The sequence below is a fragment of the Tachyglossus aculeatus genome, chromosome 4 (assembly GCF_015852505.1).
Source record: "Tachyglossus aculeatus isolate mTacAcu1 chromosome 4, mTacAcu1.pri, whole genome shotgun sequence".
NCBI classification, from domain to species: Eukaryota; Metazoa; Chordata; class Mammalia; order Monotremata; family Tachyglossidae; genus Tachyglossus; species Tachyglossus aculeatus.
The window spans coordinates 83,088,157-83,109,164 of record NC_052069.1 but is presented as its reverse complement, the minus strand read 5'-3'; the positions used below and the strand labels follow the sequence as shown (position 1 = coordinate 83,109,164).

The window sequence follows — 21,008 nt, the reverse complement described above, 5'->3', positions numbered from 1 at the left end:
TCAGGATACTTTGGCTCTTCTTGGGTCTGTGGTCCTCATCAATCCTCCCCTTCCCACTCCTCCTACCTAACTGCCAACTGGTCTGAAAACTAACAAGCCTAATTCAGATTTATTTAGGTCCAACTCCCCGCTGCACCAATGAGTACCTTTATTATTTCTTCCTACCTCTACCACTTTAGCGTCTGTTTCCAGTGATCCAGTTGCAATCCCCAAAGCTGAATGACAGAGGGAACGAATCCACTGAATCACATCCCCTGAGCCCACTGATGTCAAGAGCGAGACATCGGGGAAATGGAGGCTAAGTTATCTCTGTAATTTATATCGAACCAACCCTCCGCAAAGTGACAAAGAGTAGCCGAAAACGACATAAGCAGTAACGTTCAGCTTTCAGCCCAATACCTCCGCGGACCACCCGGCACAAACCGCATTACCAAGACACCATGCACTGTTTAAGGAATTTTTATTAAAGCAAGAATTTTATAATCCAAATTACGTTTCCTTGCTTGGCTGTCAACTGTCTTCTAAGACAGCGTGATAGCCTGAGCTTTTCCACAGTAAAGAATTACAAAATTAAAGAAAGGAATGCTTTAAATTTTTTTGAACTGTGCTGAAAATTCTTTTTTCCCCCGGGTCTATAAAACATTAATTTGTTTTTACATTTTACTATTTTTTTGTTTTTTAAATCAATAAGTAATCTAGGACTAGCATTAGGTTTGCCAGACCTGGCATTTGTTCGGTACGTAAGCTTCAAAGTTTCCTTTTTTTATTCGTTTTATATTTTGCAATGTTTTTTCACAATATTTAAGTTTTTCGATGTTTAGATATTTTTCTTCGGTGAAGCAGAGTTCCATCTCATGGTCCCTGATCTTTCTGTAAGCTAAAAAAAAACACAAACAGTACAAAAAAAGACAGTGACGATTTTGATACATTTACTCATTAGCAAAGGCCTTTAAGACAATTTTAGTATTTAAATAGCTCGCAATGGTTTAAGCCCCACCTCAGATTTTATACCTCGAAGCATGTTTGGCATGCCAGGTGACTTTAAAGGCCTATAAATTGTCTTGAAGTTTTAAGGAGGCATTTATAATACCCTACACCTGGCCTGGTTCCTGTGCAATTGACTCGGTTCACGTTTAATCATATTCTGGCAGAAACTGTGTCTCCTTGGTTTGGGTCTTGGGCACAACTAAATGGACAGCGTTCAAACGGACGGGTGGTACAGGGTTCGAGTCCGAGTGTGAGAGGTTGTTTTCCCCTAATATGCAACTTACTTTTTTCTTTTTTTAAACAGTTGGAACACCGGTGGCATTGTTGACTGCTTTCTGGGCAGCTTCTTTAGCTTGGTGGGCTTGAAGTACAGCTACCGCTTCATCGACCTGAAATAAGGAGGGCGCGTGTTCTTACTTTGAAAACAAACTCACCCACCATGGAAGCATGAACATTCCTTGTTGTTGAAGGATACTGGGAGGGGCCCAAGGGCAGCAGTGACCTTTGGTGAATTTCTGATCCCCCTAAAAGCTATCCCCCACTCCAATATGAGGGAAAGACTCATGACAGATAGTCTCGAATTGACAAACCCCCAAATGAAACCCAAAAACGAAGCTCGTTTAAAGGCTGATTTCCAAAGATTTCTTGTTTCGTAGTCACTCTCATAAGTGTTTGACTGTGGAATTCTCTCGCCTCGGAGAAGCAGCATGGCTCAGTGGAAAGAGCATGGACTTTGGAGGCAGAAGTCATGGGTTCAAATTTCGCCTCCGCCGACTGTCAGCTGTGTGACTTTGGGCACGTCACTTAACTTCTCTGGGCCTCATTTCCCTCATCTGTAAAATGGGGTTTAAGACTGAACCCCCTGTAGGACAACCTGATCACCTTGTAACCTCCTCAGCACTTAGAACAGCGCTTTGCACATAGTAAGCACTTCACATTAATGCCATTAGTAATGCCATTACTATAAAACTAAATGAAAACCTAATATGTAGTGTACCTCCAAACCCACCCTTATTCACCCTTCTCGAAAGCTCTTCATTTAGGAGCGGACCCCGGCAAGTCTCATTAGTCTGTTTTGAAAGTCCTAAGGGAACTCCTCTTGACCGCAAGGGAATGTATCTGTTACCAAGCACCTTGTACAGGGCTCTGCACACAGTGAGCACTCAATAACCACGACTGGCTGACCGTTACCTTAGAACGAAGAGATTCTGGAGACTCAAGCATATGGAGGAGCTCAGAATTGTCGATCTCCAGCAACATACCAGTGATTTTCCCCGCCAGAGTAGGGTGCATGGCTTGGATAAGAGGAAACAGCCTCTCACCTAAGGGCAAAAACCAAAGACGCATCAACATTTTGAACCAAGGCCGTGACTTTCTAAACTCCCAATATTGCATCTGACATGGAAATCAGCCAGCACATCTGCGTCGTGCCCTTTCCCTAATCTAGAGGGATTAATTTATTAATCTAATAAATTCTCAACAGCGCAAGCCAAGCCCGGCTACATGTTTTGGCCACATATGAATTTTAGCAAGGCTTCCTCTGGGGTCTCCCGTTTTTCCAAAACCCAATGGCTCCTCAGAACTTTGGGTAGACCAGCTGGAAAAATCATTCATTCATTCATTCAATCGTATTTATTGAGCGCTTACTGTGTGCAGAGCACTGTACTAAGCGCTTGGGAAGTACAAGTTGGCGACATATAGAGACGGTCCCTACCCCACAGCGGGCTCACAGTCTAGAAAGTCTAAAAATCCATCCCAGAAGCCCATCTGGAAGCTCAAACCTCACTAAGATGCCCTATTAAATTAAGAACCTAAGCCCTTTGTGGGCAGGGAACGTATCACTTCCCTATAATTCCCAAGTGCTAAGCACCGTGCATCTCACCAAACACTACATGGAAGGATCCAGGTGACAGGAATGCTCAGTGTGAAAGTGTTCAACTTCCAACCCCTTGAACGTAATCTTTCACCACCACGAGAACCAAATTCACATACAAGTCTGCCGTAACACGATGGCAGTGTTAAGGAAGGGGTTTCCCACAACACGGTTCTGTTGTTAAAACGACCTACAAATCGGCACAAGTAGGTTTGGCGAAGCCGCAAACACGCGCGGTGCACCGTGATGGTGACGAGGCGATACGCTTGCAACCGAACGGTAAAGTTACGAGCGGGAAAGGTTGAAGCATTCACAGAGTGGTGGGCATTAGTCTAGGCACTGTACCAAGTCAGTTGTGGGGTTACCCTGATAGTTCCCAAACCCATCATTCGGCCTAGGCCGTTCCTGGTGAATCAGTCCATCAAGTCCAGTGGATACATACCCAGCATCTGCTTCTGCTCTTGAGGCGGAGCGGACGCCAGCATGGAAGCGGTCAAGGGTTCCTGGCCTTGCACGTGGACAGCAGGCTGCCAAGAAAACCAATCAGACCCACGGTCATTTAGGATGAGAGTCGGCACCCCATAAAGTGGCCGTTTATAGGGACGGGATTTAATCTGGGACCGGACTGAAGGCGCTAGCTTTCCTGAACCAGCAGCCCGTCATGCCCCGGGTGTGTTAACTCCCGTGGAAAACTATAGAAGTTAGAGTCCCAGAGTGGCAGGCCCCCACCCCTGTTCCAAAGCTGCTGTCTGGTCTCGAGTCCCTAAAAAACAGGCACTTCTGTGTGCCAGGACTCGGCAGAGACAATAAAAAAATACTTAATGGCACTTGGCGTCATTATTGCTACAGGAAGTGGGGCAGAACAGCTGAACATCGGGTTGTGACAATGGGCAAACGGCTTCATTAGCTGTAAGTAACTCCAGGAGAGAAACTGGACCGGATCACTAGCTCTGGGCTTACGAGAAGCAGCGTGGCTTAGGCACGCGTGTGTGAGCGTGTAACACCTTAGAGAAGTCACAACTTCCCTGTGCCTCAGTTCCCTCATCTGCAAAATGGAGATTAACACTGTGAGCCCCATGTGGAACTGGGAACAGGGACCCCAATGCTCGGAACAGTAGTTGGCACAGAGTAAGCCCTTCGCAAATAGAACTATTATTTCAGTTCCAGTTCTAGTGCAGACCTGATGTAGTCCAACCTCAGGCTAGTGTAGCTTGTCACCGAGTTGCCAGGATGAAAGTAATGGAGGAAAAAAAAGTCATCTACAGTCAACAACGGAGTTACATTGCATAATAATAATAATTTTGGTATTTATTAAGCGCTTACTATGTGCAACGCACTGCTCTAAGCGCTGGGGAGGTTACAAGGTGATCAGGTTGCCCACGGGGGGGGCTCAGTCTTAATCCCCATTTTACAGATGAGGTAACTGAGGTCCAAAGAAGTTAAGTCACTTGCCCAAAGTCACCCGGCTGACAATTGGATTTGAACCCATGACCTCTGACTCCAACGCCCGGGCTTTTCCCACTGAGCCACGCTGCTTCTCCATGAGTCCCAGTGCAATCCGGAAAGCCCCTCTGAGTTTCCTGAATGCCGCTTCATCATCATCATCATCAATCGTATTTATTGAGCGCTTACTGTGTGCAGAGCACCGTACTAAGCGCTTGGGAAGTACAAATTGGCAACATATAGAGACAGTCCCTACCCAACAGTGGGCTCACAGTCTAAAAGGGGGAGACAAAACCAAACATACTACAAAATAAAATAGAATAGATATGTACAAGTAAAATGAATAAATAAATAGAGTAATAAATATGTACAAACATATATACATATATACAGGTGCTGTGGGGAAGGGAAGGAGGTAAGATGGGGGGGAAGGAGGTAAGATGGGGGGCCCTCAGTATCCCAAGACAAATCCTACCAACCAAAGACCTTCCCTATCCTCTCCCGTACTGGAGAAGGGCGAAAGGCATGCCATAGCTGCCGGAGCAATTGTAGGACACCGGACCGCGCCAACTTGACCCTGAAAACCACATGCTGGTAGAGAATCGGTGTGGCCTAGTGGGCAGGAACACAGGCCTGGGCGTACCACAATCCGCCCGCCCTGAGTGTGGCCTACCTGCTGCATAGTGACCTGGGGCTGTGCGTTGAGATGCTGCTGAGGGTTCCTCACGCCCGCGGCGTACTTGTACTGAGGAACGGTGCGGACCGCGGGGGTGGCGGCGGTGGCGGCCGCCGCGGGCCGGGGGCCCATCGTCTGGGTCGATGTGTTAGCTGCCGGGGAAGAAGGGGCGCGGGGGGGGTGAGGCGCCGCCGCTGAGCCCCCTCGCCACCTCCCCTGCACGGCCAGGCCCGGGCCCCCGCGCCCCACTCACCGACACGCTGCGTGGACATGACTCGCGGGACCTGCGTAGAGGCCGGTCTCATGGTGCCGAAGGGGGGCCGAGGAGCCGCGGGCCGGATGGCACTGGGCATGTTCTGGAATGCTGCGTTTACAGACACAATCACGCGTGACTCTGCCGCCTGGAAAGCATGGACCTCCCCTCCCACCCCGCTTCTGCCACTCGGATGTGCCCTCGCGCCTGTGGACTTGCCCCCTTGCTTCTCAGGGGGGGATGCCACCAAGTAACCCAATCGCCACTCCAGACGTATTCGTCCATATATATACCATACGGGCCAGTGCCAGCGCTTCCGATGGCCTTAAAAAGCAGTCCCTGGGGCAGGGCGATACTCAACTCGTCTAAATGGGATCTTAAAACACGAATACCTGGGTTTTGCACATCTAAGCTGACGTCTAGACCCAAAGCAGGCAGACTAAGGTTGGCATTAATTTCTGTCCATTCCTGTCCTTCCTGCCCTCCTCTGGGCATGGGCTCGCCCTGCCTAGCGAGAACATTTCTCACACTCCTCTTGCTCCTGCCTTCTCATGCAGAGAAGCAGTGTGTCCTAGTGAAAAGCACACAAGCCTGGGAGGATGTGGGTTCTAATTCTGGCTCTGCTACCTACATGCTGTGTGACTTTGGGCAAGTCACTTAAAACTTCCCCGTGCCTCAGTTCCCAAGAGATCCAATACCGGTTCTCCCTTCTTAGACTGTGAGTCTACGTGGGACCTGATTATCTATCCCGGACCTTACCGCTTAATAAATACCACAATTCTCACTTAAAGTAGCAGCTTTCATCAGTGTTCTGACTGGGCTAATTAACAATGAATCGACATACCTTGCCCTTCAATCTCTACAAAACTCAACTGTGATTACCATTACTGTATTTATCAAGCACTTGCTATGAGTCAAAGCACTCTCTTAAGCCCTATGTGAGATTAGAAGCTTTTCAGGTTGGACACAGTCCCCATCGCACGTGGATCTCACATTCTACGTAGGAGGGAGGCCAGATGTGGAATCTCCATTTTACAAGACGAGCAGACTGAGGCAGGACTCAAATGACTTGCCCAAAGTCATACAGCAGAGCCAGGATTAGAACCCAGGTCCGACTCCCGAGTCTTGCCCTTTCCAGTAGGCCACGCTGCTTCCTGTTACTACCCCGCCTGGCCCACTTAGACTGTTAGCCCACGGTGGGCAGGGACTGTAGTCCAACCTGATTATTTCAGGTTTGCCCCAGCGCTCAGCCCACCGCTTGGCACCCAGAACATGCTTAACAAACACACCGCAACAACAACTCAGCAACCCGCCCCACTTTCCTTAACATGCTTTTTTTCCCCCCAATCAAGGAGCTGGAGACTTACGATGAGGTCTGGCACCCTGAGCAGTCCAGCGAGGACTTGGTCTGAGTTGAGCGATTTGGCTAGCAGGATAGTACGCGGCACGGTTCTGAGTCTGGTGGAGGAAACCCAATCAATTAACCACTTGCATTTGTTCCCCGAGAACTGTCAGCTGGCAGTCTACATTCTTAACCGCTTCTCTATCTATTGGCTCTTCTAACGAGCTAATAATTGCCGTGACCCCCGGTCTTATTGAAAAGCCGCGGCTACCTAGGGTTCTGGCTCATCGAAGCTGAGGTTTAAACCAAATCTAGGTAGATTCCTGCTTATCTCTCACCACCGACCTCTCGCCCCCATCCTGTCTCTGGCCCTCCTCATATTTGACCACCACTCTCCCCTGACTTTAAAGCCTTACTGAAAGCACAACTCCTCCAAAAGGTCTTCCCAGACTAAATCCTTTCTTTCTTCTCCCACTCCCTTTTGCATCACCCTGACTCGCTCCATTCCCCCCCACCCAGCCCTGACACTTATATACATATCCTCTCCATCCCATCTTACCTCCTTCCCTTCCCCACAGCACCTGTATATATGTATATGCTTGTACATATTTTTTACTCTATTTATTTATTTGTACATATCTATTCTATTTATTTTATTAGTATGTTTGGTTTTGTTCTCTGTCTCCCCCTTTTAGAATGTGAGCCCACTGTTGGGTAGGGACTGTCTCGATATGTTGCCAATTTGTACTTCCCAAGCGCTTAGTACAGTGCTCTGCACATAGTAAGCGCTCAATAAATACGATTGATTGATTGATTGATATTTGCAATTTATTCATTGATATTAATAACCGTCTCCCTCTCAAGACCGCAAACTCACTGTGGGCAGGGAACGCATCTGTTATACTGGGTGCTCCCAAGCACTTAGCACAGCGCTCCGCACACAGTAAGCGCTCAGTAAATACAACTGACTGACCAGCGGGCGCTCGGCTCGCCTCCGATCCATACCTGAGGGATAGCTGCCATGAAGTAACCTGAAGGAGGTGCTGGCTGGTAGGGATTGATGACCGGGTTGGGCACGGCTCGTACACTCGCCATTCTCTGCATATACTGGTTGGTGAGGTGCGCCTGGCGCTCTTCTTTGCGTTGGGCTAAAGCTACGTACAGCGGCTTGGTGGCCACGATTCTCCCGTTCATTTCTGTCACTGCTTTGGTGGCTTCTTCTGGGGAAGAGAAACACACGAACCCAAAACCTTTGCTGCGGCCACCCTCCATCATGACCTGGTGGGGGAGAGAAAAAGAAAACAAGCCACACACAAAAGGAAACAGCCAGTCAATCGACTTGCAAGTGGAAGCAAAACAGAACAAAGAGCATTTTCTGTGGGACCATGAGAACCTTGAGTTTAAAGCCGTTTGAGGAGTTTTACATTTAGAGGTAATAGCAGACCTATTATAGACATGTTATGTTGCCAACTTGTACTTCCCAAGCGCTTAGTACAGTGCTCTGCACACAGTAAGCGCTCAAATACGATTGAATGAATGAATGAATGTTTTGCTTTGTTGTCTGCCTCCCCCTTCTAGACTGTGAGCCCGTGGTTGGGTAGGGACCGTCTCTATATGTTGGCTACTTATACTTCCCAAGTGCTTAGTACAGTGCTCTGCACACAGTAAGCATGAAATGAATGAACATATTATAATACAGCTGTCATCCAAAGGGCTAAGTTACGCAAAGCGTTTCACAACTGGGCCTCCTTTGAGCGAGCTTCACTTAAAGCTGGAGGAACGAAATTGGTGGCATCAGTACAGCGCAACGCATAGTACACTGCTCTGCACACAGGAAGTGCTCATTAAGTAGCACTGATCGATCCTCTCATCACTAGTCTAAAAAAAAGTCCCCCCCCTTTCCAGGGCCATTACAATACCAAAGCAATAAACTTTACCTTGGCGCTAGTGATTGTACCAAACGGTGAAAATTCTTTCCGCAGGCGCTCGTCATCGATGCCGTCATCGAGGTTTTTCACATAAAGGTTAACACCCTAGAAAGGCGGGAGGAGAAAGCGGATTTAGTTTCATCAAAGAAAAGACTGTAATCAGAGGCCGCTCAGTTAAAGATGTCAGTCACCTGGTATCTGGTGATTCGGTCCTGCTTCATCTGTTCAAATTTGCGTTTGAGTTCTGTTTGCCGTTCCACTTTTTTTTGGGCTCGACCAACATAAATTTGCTTTCCGTTGAGCTCTTTGCCATTCATCTCATCTACGGCCTGAGAAGACAAGCGCCGAGGCAATTGTTATTCAGCCCAGAGGAAAATCCATTTCGTTGGTTTGAGATGAAAAGCAAGCAAGTTGGATAGGCTTAATCGAACAGATTCATCGACTCCAATAACCAGCTGTCCTCTTTTCCTTGAAGACTACAGTCCCTGACATTTCACCTATGGGCACACGTGACAACAAGAATCCGAGTCCCTAGACACTGCTCCATCGCTCGGCTTCAAGTTCGCAGTACTGGCCGCTGCTTTCGTCCCCCCACCGAAGGTTCAATCGGATTTATTGAGCGCTTACTGTGTGCAAAGCACTGTACTAAGCACAGGTGAGACGGGACGTTGGGCTCTGTTCAGATTCTAGTCAAATCCATGAGAAGCAGCGTGGTCTGGTGGAGGGAACCGGGTCTTCAAGTCAGAAGGACCTGAGTTCTCATTCCAGCTCCGTCACTTGACTGTTGTGTGATCCTGGGCAAGTCACTTCACTTCTCTGGGCCTCAGCTACCTCATTTGCAAAATGGGGATTAATAACGTGAGCCCCATGGGACATGGACTCTGTATCCAACCAGATGAGCTTTTCCCTACCACAGCTCTTAGGAGAGTTCCTGGCACATAGTAAATACTTAACTAATGCTTTAAAGAAACCCTAATGAAACTCAGTGGGCACTGAAATTACATTTCATATAGAAAATAGCTTCAGGTACGCACACAAGCTCGGTGGTAAAGCAAGTCGAGAACCACGGACTCCTCAACTGAAGTTACTAACAAATTAGAGCATAATCCCTTCTCTTTGTAGGGGAGAGACTAGGTAAAGGAAAGGCAAACCATGGCATTTAATGGTGACACATGCTTCATCTGTCAAAGTATCATTCATTCACTCATTCAATTGTATCTATTGAGTGCTTACTGTGTGCAGAGCACTGTACTAAGCACTTGGGAAGTACAAGTTGGCAACATATAGAGACAGTCCCTACCCAACAGTGGGCTCACAGTCTAGAAGGGGGAGAATCTCAGAATCAAAAACATTCCTTATATTTTAAGACTCACTTCCAACATATTAGAGTATAATCCCTTTTCTTTGTAAGGGAGAGACTAGGTAAAGGAAACACAAGCCATAGCACTTAATGGTGACACATGCTTCATCTGTCTTAAAGTATCTTCGAATCAAAAACATTCCTTATATTTTAAGACTCACTTTCTGGGCATCTTCATGTCTCTCGAAGCTAACAAAGCCAAAACCTTTGGATTTTCCACTTTCATCAGTCATTACTTTCACACTTAGAGCAGGCCCTAAAAATAACAATTAAAAAATAAAATAAAATAAAACACATTTATAACTTGCATTTTTGACCAAGTATAAATAAACAGCACCTCTTCTGGTAGAACCAGGAGTCAGGCAAGTCATATGAAAAAGTGTTCAATAACACTGAGAAACCTCAGCTTTCACTTTGGAAAAAAATCCAACTCGAATCTTCACATTACACTGAAGCCAGAGAAAAGCTCAAAAATAGCCCAAACACTGGCTATCTTAAATACTTTTGTAGCTTTTCTCCTTGTAGAAATTTTTACAATTTCCTTTTATTAAAGTCTTCCAATTACCCTTCATGAAATCTGCTTAAGACCAATGGCTAGGAGCTTGGCCTGTTCTAGGGCTTCTAACCAACCAATTCAACAAATGTACTTTTGGATACATATGGCAACTTTACAAAGAACGGTACTGTTATAGTAAGATCAGGCCATCTGCCGTAAGTGCGATAGACAGGAAGCTTTAACAACAAAATAATTTAGCCAGGTTAAAAAAAGAAAAGGTAAACCACTTCTGTATTTTTCCCAAGAAAACTGTATGGATACACTACCAAAATGACTGCAGATGGAATTGGGACGTTCTGGGAGTGATGTATCTATGATGCCGCAAAGGAGTCAGGATCATACTATTTTGTACATCAAGGATACTACTGAAGCTGTTGAATCCCCGGAATAACTCCATTTAATGATCGAATTGCTTCTATTTTTACCAAATGTCGAAAAGTGAAATGAAAACTAATTCAGTTGCCTACTTTTCAGTATTAGGACCTTTTCGACTGGTTTACTCTCTTTCCCAGAGGCATGAGTGAGCAGTATTCCACTAATCCAGCACCTTGTAAGGTGCTTGGCACAGAGTAGGTGCCTAACAAGTACCATTACTGTCAAGGAGAACTTGAGCCCCTTCGTACAGATCATTGAATTAGCAAATTGAGAGAACCAGAAATGTCTGGCCAATCGTACTTATCGATTACCGTGTGCAGAGCACACTACTAAGCACTTGGCAAGAGTGCGACATTAAGAGTTAACAGAAGGCAGGGTAGAGGGATCTAAATTTTGCTAGCATCAGGGGTCAGAATGTCAAAAGTGTAAAAAAAATTCACATTACCAAACTTGCCAAAGAGTTCCTTGAGTCTTTCGTCATCCATATCTTCTCCAAAATTCTTTATGTAAACATTGGTGAATTCCTTTGCCCTAGCACCGAGCTCGGCCTCCCTCTCCTTACGGGATTTAAATCGTCCGACAAATCTTTAAAAGAAACAAAGATTTAAACATTATGAAGGAGTCCGTGAACCTTCCGCGTATCGAACCTGGTAGGTGAGCAGGCGAGTGGTTAGTAATGATCATTTTTTAGGCTCCAACAACAGGTAATTTGTCAGGAACTGTGACAAATTCTCGCAACTCCGAGACAACAGTAGTTTCCCTAGCCCCGGGTCCTAACACGGCTCTCCCAAACCCTCCCCGACACCCGACGGTGTGGTTTTTATTTTTCTGTTCAGCGGCTGACACGCCGGGATTAAGCCGCTTTAGAGCTACGCTATCGTCACCGGCATTCAGCAGGGACTCATGTTCCCCCGTAAATTATACGTGGCTTAATCTCAGGACAGAATCGCGGGCAAGCACAAAAAATCGTGTTCTCCCCTGCCTTAAAAATGGCTAATTTGAACTGTACGCCTACAGATGCGTTAGCAACGCTTTTGAAACTCCCATAACCATCTGTGCTTTACCTGTGGACTAATTAACCAAATACCATTAATAGCATTTATTGAGTGGAGGCCCCGGAAGTCAGAGTTCTGGCCCTCAGGGACCTTACAATCCAAAGGAATTGAGGCCCTAACTGCAGTCCAGAAAATCCTGGTCCGGGGCACTCTTCCATCGGTCGTCAAGGCCGGTGCTGAAGTAGACGGTGAGGCCCACCATCTGGCTTCGAAGGCCCAAGTCCACGGGCAAGCCACCCAACACACGGCACGTGTGACCCCAATGCCCTGTGTCTCCATTTAGCAGCGCGGCTCAGAGGAAAGAGCCCGGGCTTGGGAGTCAGAGGTCATGGGTTCTAATCCCGGCTCCGCCACTTATCACCTGTGTGACTTTGGGCAAGTCACTTAACTTCTCTGGGCCTCAGCTACCTCATCTGTAAAATGGGGTTTAAGACCGTGAGCCCCAAGTGGGATCATCCCTCACCAGTGCAAGGGTCACCGACCAATCGACCGTAGCGAGTACTGTCTGCAGAGCACTGTCCCGAGTGCTTGGGAGAGGACAACGTAACAGACGCATTCCCTGCCCACAACCCGCTTACAGTCTAGAGGGAGCTTGGCATTAATCTAAATTACCGATACGTACGGAAGTGCTGTGGGGCTGGAATGGGGGATGAATAAAGGGAGCAAGTCGGGGTGAGGCAGAAGGGAGTGGAGGACAAGGAAAAGAGGGCTTGGTCAGGGAAGCCCTCTTGGAGACGCGCCTTCGATAAAGGCTCTGAAGGTGTGGACCAGAGGATGGCCGCAAGCGACCCCTTCCCCCGTTCAGAGGATGGGACTTTAGCTAGGTTAAATGAGTCGGTCCGAAAGCCTGCTTAGGCTCACGAAACTGATTTTCAGGGTTCCACATCCATTTCAGACCATCTAACCGTGAAAACTCAAAATCCTCCACTTCAAAAGACTAGTCAATAGCCCGCTGAATGTACTGAGGAGCAAGTAAAAGCAAGTGTGATCCATTTTGGCACCTCTGAGTCTACAGTATTGGTTCTTTGCTCTGATCTAACTGGTTTTAAGAGCCCATTCAACCTTCTGCGCAGAATACTAACGTATCCGACTTGAAAGGTATTTATTCACTTGCTTCACTGTCTCCCACATTCTTTCCGCTGCCTCTGGGTTTTCAGTAGGAAGCATACGTCACAAGTGAATTACTAATGTTAGCGGTAGGGTACCCCAAACACGAAAAAAGCATTATAAGAAGATTTCAGGTATTACCCACGAGGCATCCCCCAACCACCCCCCCAAATCAGAGTCCCTGGCAATACAATTCTGACTCCTGTTTTAACTTGGCTAGCTTTCCAGGGCAAACATTATTCTGCCTCAGATTAATACCTAGGACCATGAATGACACACACGATCACTTAGATACTCACACTTTACGGTCATTAAGAAGCATTCCATTCATTTTTTCAATAGCCCTTTCGGCAGCTTCCTGTGTCTCAAAGTGTACGAATCCATAGCCCTTTGACCCGTTTTCATCACACACCACCTGTGAGGTAAGACCATGCAATGTTTTTTGGGGTATTTTGAAAATGCCTCTAATCCACCCGCTGACGGTTCCTGACGCCGGCAACCTAAAAATGATCTAGGGACTGTGTAGTCTCTAAAAATGACCCCCACAAGGCGGTTTACTGCTCTGTCGCAAGGAACTAAAAGCCAAGCACCTCGCGAGACGGAGAACTGCACGTGCTAAGCGGCAGGTATCTTACTTACCTTACAAGAAAGAATGTTTCCAAAAGCAGAAAACGTATCATACAATGCTTTATTATCAATGGATTTGTCCAAGTTTTTTATGAAGATGTTTCCCACACCACTTTTACGTAAGGATGGATCACGCTGAGACCACATGATGCGCACTGGCTTGCCTTTAATAACGTCAAAGTTCATGGTGTCCAACGCTCGCTCCGCTGTGGGGCACAGGAGAGAACAAATTGAAAATTACGTCTGACGATTCAGTCTATCCACCGAAGATGCCCTAAAGGATGGGAGAAAAAGATTAAAGATTCTCCAACTTGGTGGGGAGCTACTTCTTCCAAGCAAAAAGTGCAATAAGGAAAAAGGATCGCAATGAGCGTCGAGGCTTGGTTTACACGGAATTTGCGGATTAAAAGTAGGCTGAGGTATCACTGCAACCAAGAGAAGTCAATCAACCTGTACTCTTCCTTTGAACCATGCTTTTCTTTACCCAAGTGAGCAGGAAAAGCCCGGGATTTTTCTTCTCCAAGCAAAATACTTTTGAAAACTCACCAGCTTGTTTTGCTGGCTGCTTCTTCCTGTTAGATCCCTGGCTTTCCCCAGTATGGGGAGAAGAAAGGTAGACAAGGAAACAACTGTTCTATTCTGCAGGCACAAGGGGGGTGGGACCATCTGAGATTTTCACTAATCCTTCAGTGTTACCGTCCACAACCCACAACCGACTCCATTCATTCAATCGTATTTACTGAGCGCTTACTGTGTGCAGAGCACTGTACCGAGCACTTGGGAAGTACAAGTCGGCAACGTATAGAGATGGTCCCTACCAACAACGGGCTCACAGTCTGGAAGGGGGGAGACAGACGACAAAACAAAACGTGCAGACGGGTGACAAACTCGTCAGAACAAATAGAATGAAAGCTATATGCACAGCTATCCTCTCAGAAGACCTAGCTTCCTTTAAAAAGTGTTAGGCTCCAAGTGTAGTTTGTGGTCCCGTATTTATCTAGCAGATTGAATGTGTACTCAATCGCAAGACAGGATCTTTAGAAATCCTTGCTCCGTTCAACTTGGGAGTGGACATCATAAAGCATTCAACAGTCTTTCCTCTTGGAAAACCCTCAGTTCCCATCACCATTTTGCTCCCTACCACAAAGAAAACCCCTACCCTAGAAGCATCCTGTTGAAAGGGAAACGTCTCTAGATTACAAAAATTCTAACGTGTATTTTTTTCTGCTTAAAACCCAACGTATGAATTTGACAGAGTAGGACATTACCAAAAGACCATTGCCCCTATCCAACTCCCCCACTTTCTGTGGTTATCTAGATAGAGGATCTCCAACAAGCAGAAGCCTGTAGTACTGAGGACAGCCAAGCTGGCGATGAAAGTGCACACAACCTCCTCCCAAACTGAGCCCCCTTCTTTATCCCCCCCCGCCTCACCTCCTTCCCCTCCCCACAGCACCTGCATATATGTTTGTACAGATTTATTACTCTATTTTACTTGTGCATAATTACTATTCTATTTATTTTGTTAATGTTTTGTTTTGTTGTCTGTCTCCCCCTTCTAGACTGTGAGCCCGCTGTTGGTAGGGACCGTCTCTACATGTTGCCAACTTGTACTTCCCAAGCGCTTAGTACAGTGCTCTGCACACAGTAAGCGCTCAATAAATACGATTGAATGAATGAATGGCCAGCAACTGCTTGAACCCCACTCCTTCCACCCCCAAATGCACACATACAGACACACACACACACACCCCTCCCACCTCCACTGGCAATAATCTAATTAGTTGGCGCACATGGCCCATTTTAGCTCCTCTTTTCCAACCCGGATGAAAACTTCCGGGTCCCCCAAGGATAGCCTCTCAGCAACCAGGTCATTAGCTGACCAGACTTAATCTGTTCCCCCTTCTCCATTTTTGCTGACTTTGCTTGAATTTCTTTGGAATGAATCACTCCCTTCCTGTATGATGGGAAACTGGGGTCACTTTTCAAAGCTGTTGCGTTGTGCCCCAGGTATTTCTTCAGGTAGGCATCTGTAACCCCAGTGAGTTTCATTCCTGAATAACACGTGACGGAAACGATCTAGATGATAAATCACAAGCCCGACGAGGGCGGGGGTGAAGAGAAATGATGTTCGGGAATCCAGTTGGTGACCGTATTGGTCCCGAGCCACCAGGAAGGGATCAGGATGGCAAACAGAACACGGTATCCATGCCAACCTGCGGCTCAACTTTTGGAAAACCCAAAGCGATTATTTCAAGCCATTTCTGGCCAGTAATAGCAAAAGCCACTTCAGGTTGCCATTTCCTGGGTATAAATAGCACACGGGCCTAATGTACCTCAACTACTTGGGTTGTCAGGGGCCGCCGGGAAATTCCCTCCCAGTCTCTTTCCCCCGCCCTCGACGTATACCAAGCGTGAGTTTTTCCAAATCATTCGGAAGAAATGTTTCATGACGATCTTCCAGTTATTTAAAATGCCGGGTGAAAAAAAAATAATAATAATCGGTAGCCCTACGTTTGGAAACATGCCCACCCATCACTGACTCGAATTAAAACGAAAATAAAACCAGACAAGATCCCTAGAGACGGGCTCGTTTTCGGGGCAAGGCACTGGCTAAAGCCAAGTCCCGATGTCGAATCCCCTTCTAGGTCTCCAACTGACAGGCGGCGGTTTCCAAATGTCTCACCTTTGGGACTCCCAGAAACAGAGACTTAAACCACCTGAAAATCGCAGGTAGATGGCTGACCACCCTCCTTTGGGTCAGGATGGGCGAACGCCCGCCGGTCCGACGGCAAGTTGGTTGGCGATGGCGTGGATTTCGGCAGGAGGGCACCAGGAGGGCCTCACGCCCGGGTAGTTGAGGACAGGGTCCTGAGACCCTCCTTCCTTTCAAAAGGGACCGACTTTTACATCGGTAGCGAATTTTGAAGGGAGTAGTCTTTGAAAATCCCACCGGACCGCAGGTGGGGGGTGGCACGCGTTTTCTTTAGCACCATCCCTCCAGGCGCAAGTCATAGGGGCGGGAATGATTTGGGTCCCAACTGGGGAGGGGGCATTATGATCTCATCGTCTGTTTGGTGGCCAAATCATCCCCCCCCCAACCGGGTCCCTTGGCAACCCCGAAAGTCTGCCGGGAGGAAGGGGCCCCGGTGGGAATTCGGTAGGAATCCCGGTGGGGGTGGGGCTGTCTGCCCGTCTGGGATTCGGTGTGTCTTCCTGGGACTTCCGTGGGGATCGGATTCCCGGGCTGGGCCCGGAGGCCTTGCTGGAGCCTGGGCACGTGGTGGCTTTCCGGGCCGGGATGGCTCCATTGGAAAACGGCCCCGGCCTCTCCCCAGCGTTTCGCCCAGTGCTCCGCGCTCTTCCCTCCCGCCCAAGCCCGGCAGCGGTGGCGAGAAAATGGTCGCTTAGGAGGAAGTGAGAGGAGGCGGGGGCGGACCGGGCGGCCGGGGTCGTGGGTTCGAATCCCGCCGTCCGGGCTGACCTTGGGCAACTAAAATGGGAAGGGGGGGGGGGGGGAGAGTCCCACACGATTGACGTCGCCCCTGGGCACGGCGCTTGGCACCCGGTGGGCGATGAAACTACTATTAAAAAGGGAAGGGGAGGGGGGATGGGTCCCAATCGATTGACGCCACCGCTGGGCACAGCCCTTGGCACACAGTGGGCACAGTGCTCTTGCACACAGTAAGCGCTCAATAAATACGACTGAATGACTGAATGAAGCTAGTACTAAAAGGGGAAGGGGAGGGATTGACGTCGCCGCTGGTCACGGCCCTTGGCACCCGGTGGGCGATGAAACTCCTACTAAAAAAGGGAGGGATTGACGTCGCCGCTGGGCACAGCGCTTGGCACTCAGTGGGTGATGAAGCTAGTACTAAAAAGGGGAGGGACTGACGTCGCCGCTGGGCCCAGCGCTTGGCACACAGTGGGCGATGAAGGCAGTAGTAGGAAGGGGTGGGATTGACGTCGCCCCTGGGCCCAGCACTTGGCACACGGTGGGAGGTGAAAGTAGTAGTAAAGAGGGAGGGATTGCGGTCGCCTCTGGGCCCAGCGCTTGGCACACAGTGGGCGATGAAACTCCTACTAAAAAAGGGAGGGGGACGTCGCCGCTGGGCCCAGCGCTTGGCACACGGTGGGCGATGAAGGTGGTAGTAAAAAGGGGAGAGATTGCGGTCGCCTCTGGGCCCATCGGTTGGCACACAGTGGGCCATGAACTTCCCAAGCGCTTAGCACAGTGCTCTGCACACAGTAAGCGCTCAATAAATACGATTGACTGATTGATTAAAACTACTACTAAAAAAGGGAGGGGGACGTCAACGCTGGGCCCAGCGCTTGGCACACGGTGGGCGAAGAAGGTAGTAGTAAAAAGGGGAGGGACTGCGGTCGCCGCTGGGCCCAGCGGTTGGCACACAGTGGGCCATGAACTTCCCAAGCGCTTAGTACAGTGCTCCGCACACAGTAAGCGCTCAAAAAATACGATTGATTGATTGAAACGCCTACTAAAAAAAGGAGGGGGACGTCGCCGCTGGGCCCAGCGCTTGGCACACAGTGGGCGATGAAACTCCTACTAAAAAAGGGAGGGGGACGTCGCCGCTGGGCCCAGCGCTTGGCACACGGTGGGCGATGAAGGTAGTAGTAAAAAGGGGAGGGACTGCGGTCGCCTTTGGGCCCAGCGGTTGGCACACAGTGGGCCATGAACTTCCGAAGCGCTTAGTACAGTGCTCTGCACACAGTAAGCGCTCAATAAATACGATTGATTGATTGAAACTCCTACTAAAAAAAGGGAGGGGGACGTCGCCGCTGGGCCCAGCGCTTGGCACACAGTGGGAGATAAAGGTAGTAGTAAAAAGGGGAGGGGAGGGGTTGCTGGGCCCAGCGGTTGGCACACAGCGGGCCATGAACTTCCCAAGCGCTTAGTACAGTGCTCTGCACACAGTAATTGCTCAATAAATACGATTGATTGATTGACACTCCTACTAAAAAAAGGGAGGGGGACGTCGCCGCTGGGCCCAGCGCTTGGCCCACGGTGGGCGATGAAGATGGTAGTAAAAAGGGGAGGGGAGGGGTTGCTGGGCCCAGCGGTTGGCACACAGTGGGCCATGAACTTCCCAAGCACTTAGTACAGTGCTCTGCACACAGTAATTGCTCAATAAATACGATTGATTGATTGACACTCCTACTAAAAAAAGGGAGGGGGACGTCGCCGCTGGGCCCAGCGCTTGGCACACAGTGGGCGATGAAGGTAGTAGTAAAAAGGGGAGGGGAGGGGTTGCTGGGCCCAGCGGTTGGCACACAGTGGGCCATGAACTTCCCAAGCGCTTAGTACAGTGCTCCGCACACAGTAAGCGCTCAATAAATACGACTGATTAATTGATCGAAACTACTATTAAAAAAAGGGAGGGGGACGTCGCCGCTGGGCCCAGCGCTTGGCCCACGGTGGGCGATGAAGGTAGTAGTAAAAAGGGGAGGGGAGGGGTTGCTGGGCCCAGCGGTTGGCACACAGTGGGCGATGAACTTCCCAAGCGCTTAATACAGTGCTCCGCACACAGTAAGCGCTCAATAAATACGACTGATTAATTGATCGAAACTACTATTAAAAAAAGGGAGGGGGACGTCGCCGCTGGGCCCAGCGCTTGGCACACAGTGGGCGATAAAGGTAGTAGTAAAAAAGGGAGGGGAGGGATTGCGGTCGCCGCTGGGCCCAGCGGTTGGCACACAGTGGGCCATGAACTTCCCAAGCGCTTAGTACAGTGCTCCGCACACAGTAAGCGCTCAATAAATACGATTGATTGAAACTCCTACTAAAAAAGGGAGGGGGACGTCGCCGCTGGGCCCGGCGCTTGGCCCACGGTGGGCGATGAAGGTGGTAGTCGCCCAGGCTCGGCACCCGGTGGGCGACGCTTCAACTACCATGCTGCCAACTTGTCCTTCCCAAGCGCCCAGTGTAGCGCTCCGCACACAGTAGGCGCTCAATAAATACGATCGATCGATCGATTGATTGATAGGGGAAGGCAGGCCGCGTGGGGAGGGCAGGGAACATGGCTCCGGGGCCGGTCCTTCCGCGTGGCCCCGGGGAGGGAGGGCGCAGCGTGGGGGGGGGGGGGCCGTCGTCAATACGATCGATCGATTGATTAGGGGGGGGGGGTGTCTCACCGTCGGCCGGCTGCTGGAAGTTGACGTAGGCGTAGCCGAGGGAGCGGCGGGTGATCATGTCCCTGCACACCCGGATGGAGAGGATGGGCCCGGCCGGGCTGAACTTCTCGTAGAGCATGGCCTCCGTCACGTCGGGGTGCAGGTCCCCCACGTACAGCGAGGCCATGGGGTAGCTGGGGGCGCTGGGGTTCATCTCGACGGGTCGGGAGGGGGGCACCAGGAGGAGGAGGAGGAGGAGGAGGAGAAGGGAGGGAAGGGGGGGGGAACAGGCACCGAAAACTTCCCGGAGGCCCACGCCACCCGCCTCCCCTCTCCTCTCCTCCAACGGCCGCCGGGCGGGTGGGCTTCCTCCCCTTCCTCCGACGCCCTCTCTGCTTCACCGGCTTAGCTCGCAGGACGAAAAAAAAGCGGAAATAAAAAAAAAATCTCCGGCGGAAGACGCGGATCTTAATCGGCGGTTCGAAGAGCTGTCAATTTTTTTGGGGGAGGTGGGTTTTTCTCGAGGCTTTTTTTTTTTTTTTTTTTTTTTTTTAAATAATGGATGTGCGTGTCCCGGAGCACACACGCACGCGTCGCCGCGCTAACCGCCGGGGAGAAGGGGAAGCGCCGCCCCCCGCCGCCCCTATTTATAGCGCGCCGGGGCCGGGCCACGCCCACCGCGCGCGAGACGGCGACGTCAGCGCCGGGCGCGAGGGGGCCGCTCTGCGCAGGCGCGGGGCTGGGACCTCTCGGGGGGGGGGGGCGCGCGCGAGCGCTAGTCTCGCGACAGCTCCCGCCCCGCCCCGCCCCGCGGGGGAGCGGTTACCCGCCCATGCGGCGCGTGCGCGCTTCCGCGTTCCTCGCGCCTCAGGCCCGCGCCGCCATGCTGAGGCGAGGGCGGCGTGCTTCTGTGGAGAGGGCTTGGGCGTCAAAATAAAATAAATAAATAGATTCATAGACGCAGTCATTCTTTCATTCAATCATCAATCGTATTTATTGAGCGCTTACTATGTGCGGAGAACTGTACTAAGCGCTTGGGAAGTCCAAGTTGGCAACATCTAGAGACGGTCCCCACCCAACTGTGGGCTCACAGTTTAAAAGGGGGAGACGGAGAACAAAACCAAACATACTAAGAAAATAAAGTTCAATCATCATCATCATCATCAATTGTATTTATTGAGCGCTTGCTGTGTGCGGAGCACTGTACTAAGCGCTTGGGAAGTACAAGTTGGCAACATATAGAGGCGGTCCCTACCCAACGGTGGGCTCGCGGTCTGAAAGGGGGAGACAGACA

At 49.7% G+C, this 21,008-nt stretch overlaps 1 protein-coding gene across 3 annotated transcripts; it reads right to left on the bottom strand.

Annotated features, from left to right (window-relative positions):
- Window positions 1-443: 443 nt before the first annotated feature.
- PABPC1 (poly(A) binding protein cytoplasmic 1) lies at window positions 444-20,271 on the bottom strand. Of its 3 annotated transcripts, none has more exons than XM_038745211.1 (15): window positions 19,736-20,271; window positions 13,595-13,788; window positions 13,255-13,370; window positions 11,248-11,378; window positions 10,024-10,118; window positions 8,694-8,831; window positions 8,512-8,607; window positions 7,580-7,852; window positions 6,600-6,690; window positions 5,233-5,343; window positions 4,977-5,131; window positions 3,303-3,387; window positions 2,179-2,309; window positions 1,272-1,376; window positions 444-877 (listed from the first exon to the last, which is right to left on the bottom strand). In XM_038745211.1, the coding sequence occupies exons 1-14, from the start codon at window positions 19,926-19,928 to the stop codon at window positions 1,284-1,286; spliced, it is 1,902 nt and encodes a 633-aa protein (XP_038601139.1). In that variant the 5' UTR covers window positions 19,929-20,271; the 3' UTR covers window positions 444-877; window positions 1,272-1,283. The 3 variants fall into 3 exon arrangements, with proteins under 3 accessions (XP_038601139.1, XP_038601138.1, XP_038601140.1); XM_038745210.1 differs by having other exon boundaries at window positions 11,239-11,378; window positions 19,736-19,971; XM_038745212.1 differs by lacking the exon at window positions 19,736-20,271 and adding an exon at window positions 16,269-16,486 and having other exon boundaries at window positions 11,239-11,378.
- Between the last annotated feature and the right edge of the window lie 737 nt (window positions 20,272-21,008).

Bases quoted from the DNA above. Each gene is read 5' to 3' on its own strand.
- PABPC1 (XM_038745210.1), bottom strand. From the start codon at position 19,928: ATGAACCCCAGCGCCCCCAGCTACCCCATGGCCTCGCTGTACGTGGGG. The intron at 13,371-13,594 runs GTAAGTAAGATA...CTTACCTCACAG, and splicing joins GAAACATTCTTTCTTGTAAG to GTGGTGTGTGATGAAAACGG. The intron at 10,119-11,238 runs GTAATGTGAATT...TGTTATTTTTAG, and splicing joins GGAACTCTTTGGCAAGTTTG to GGCCTGCTCTAAGTGTGAAA.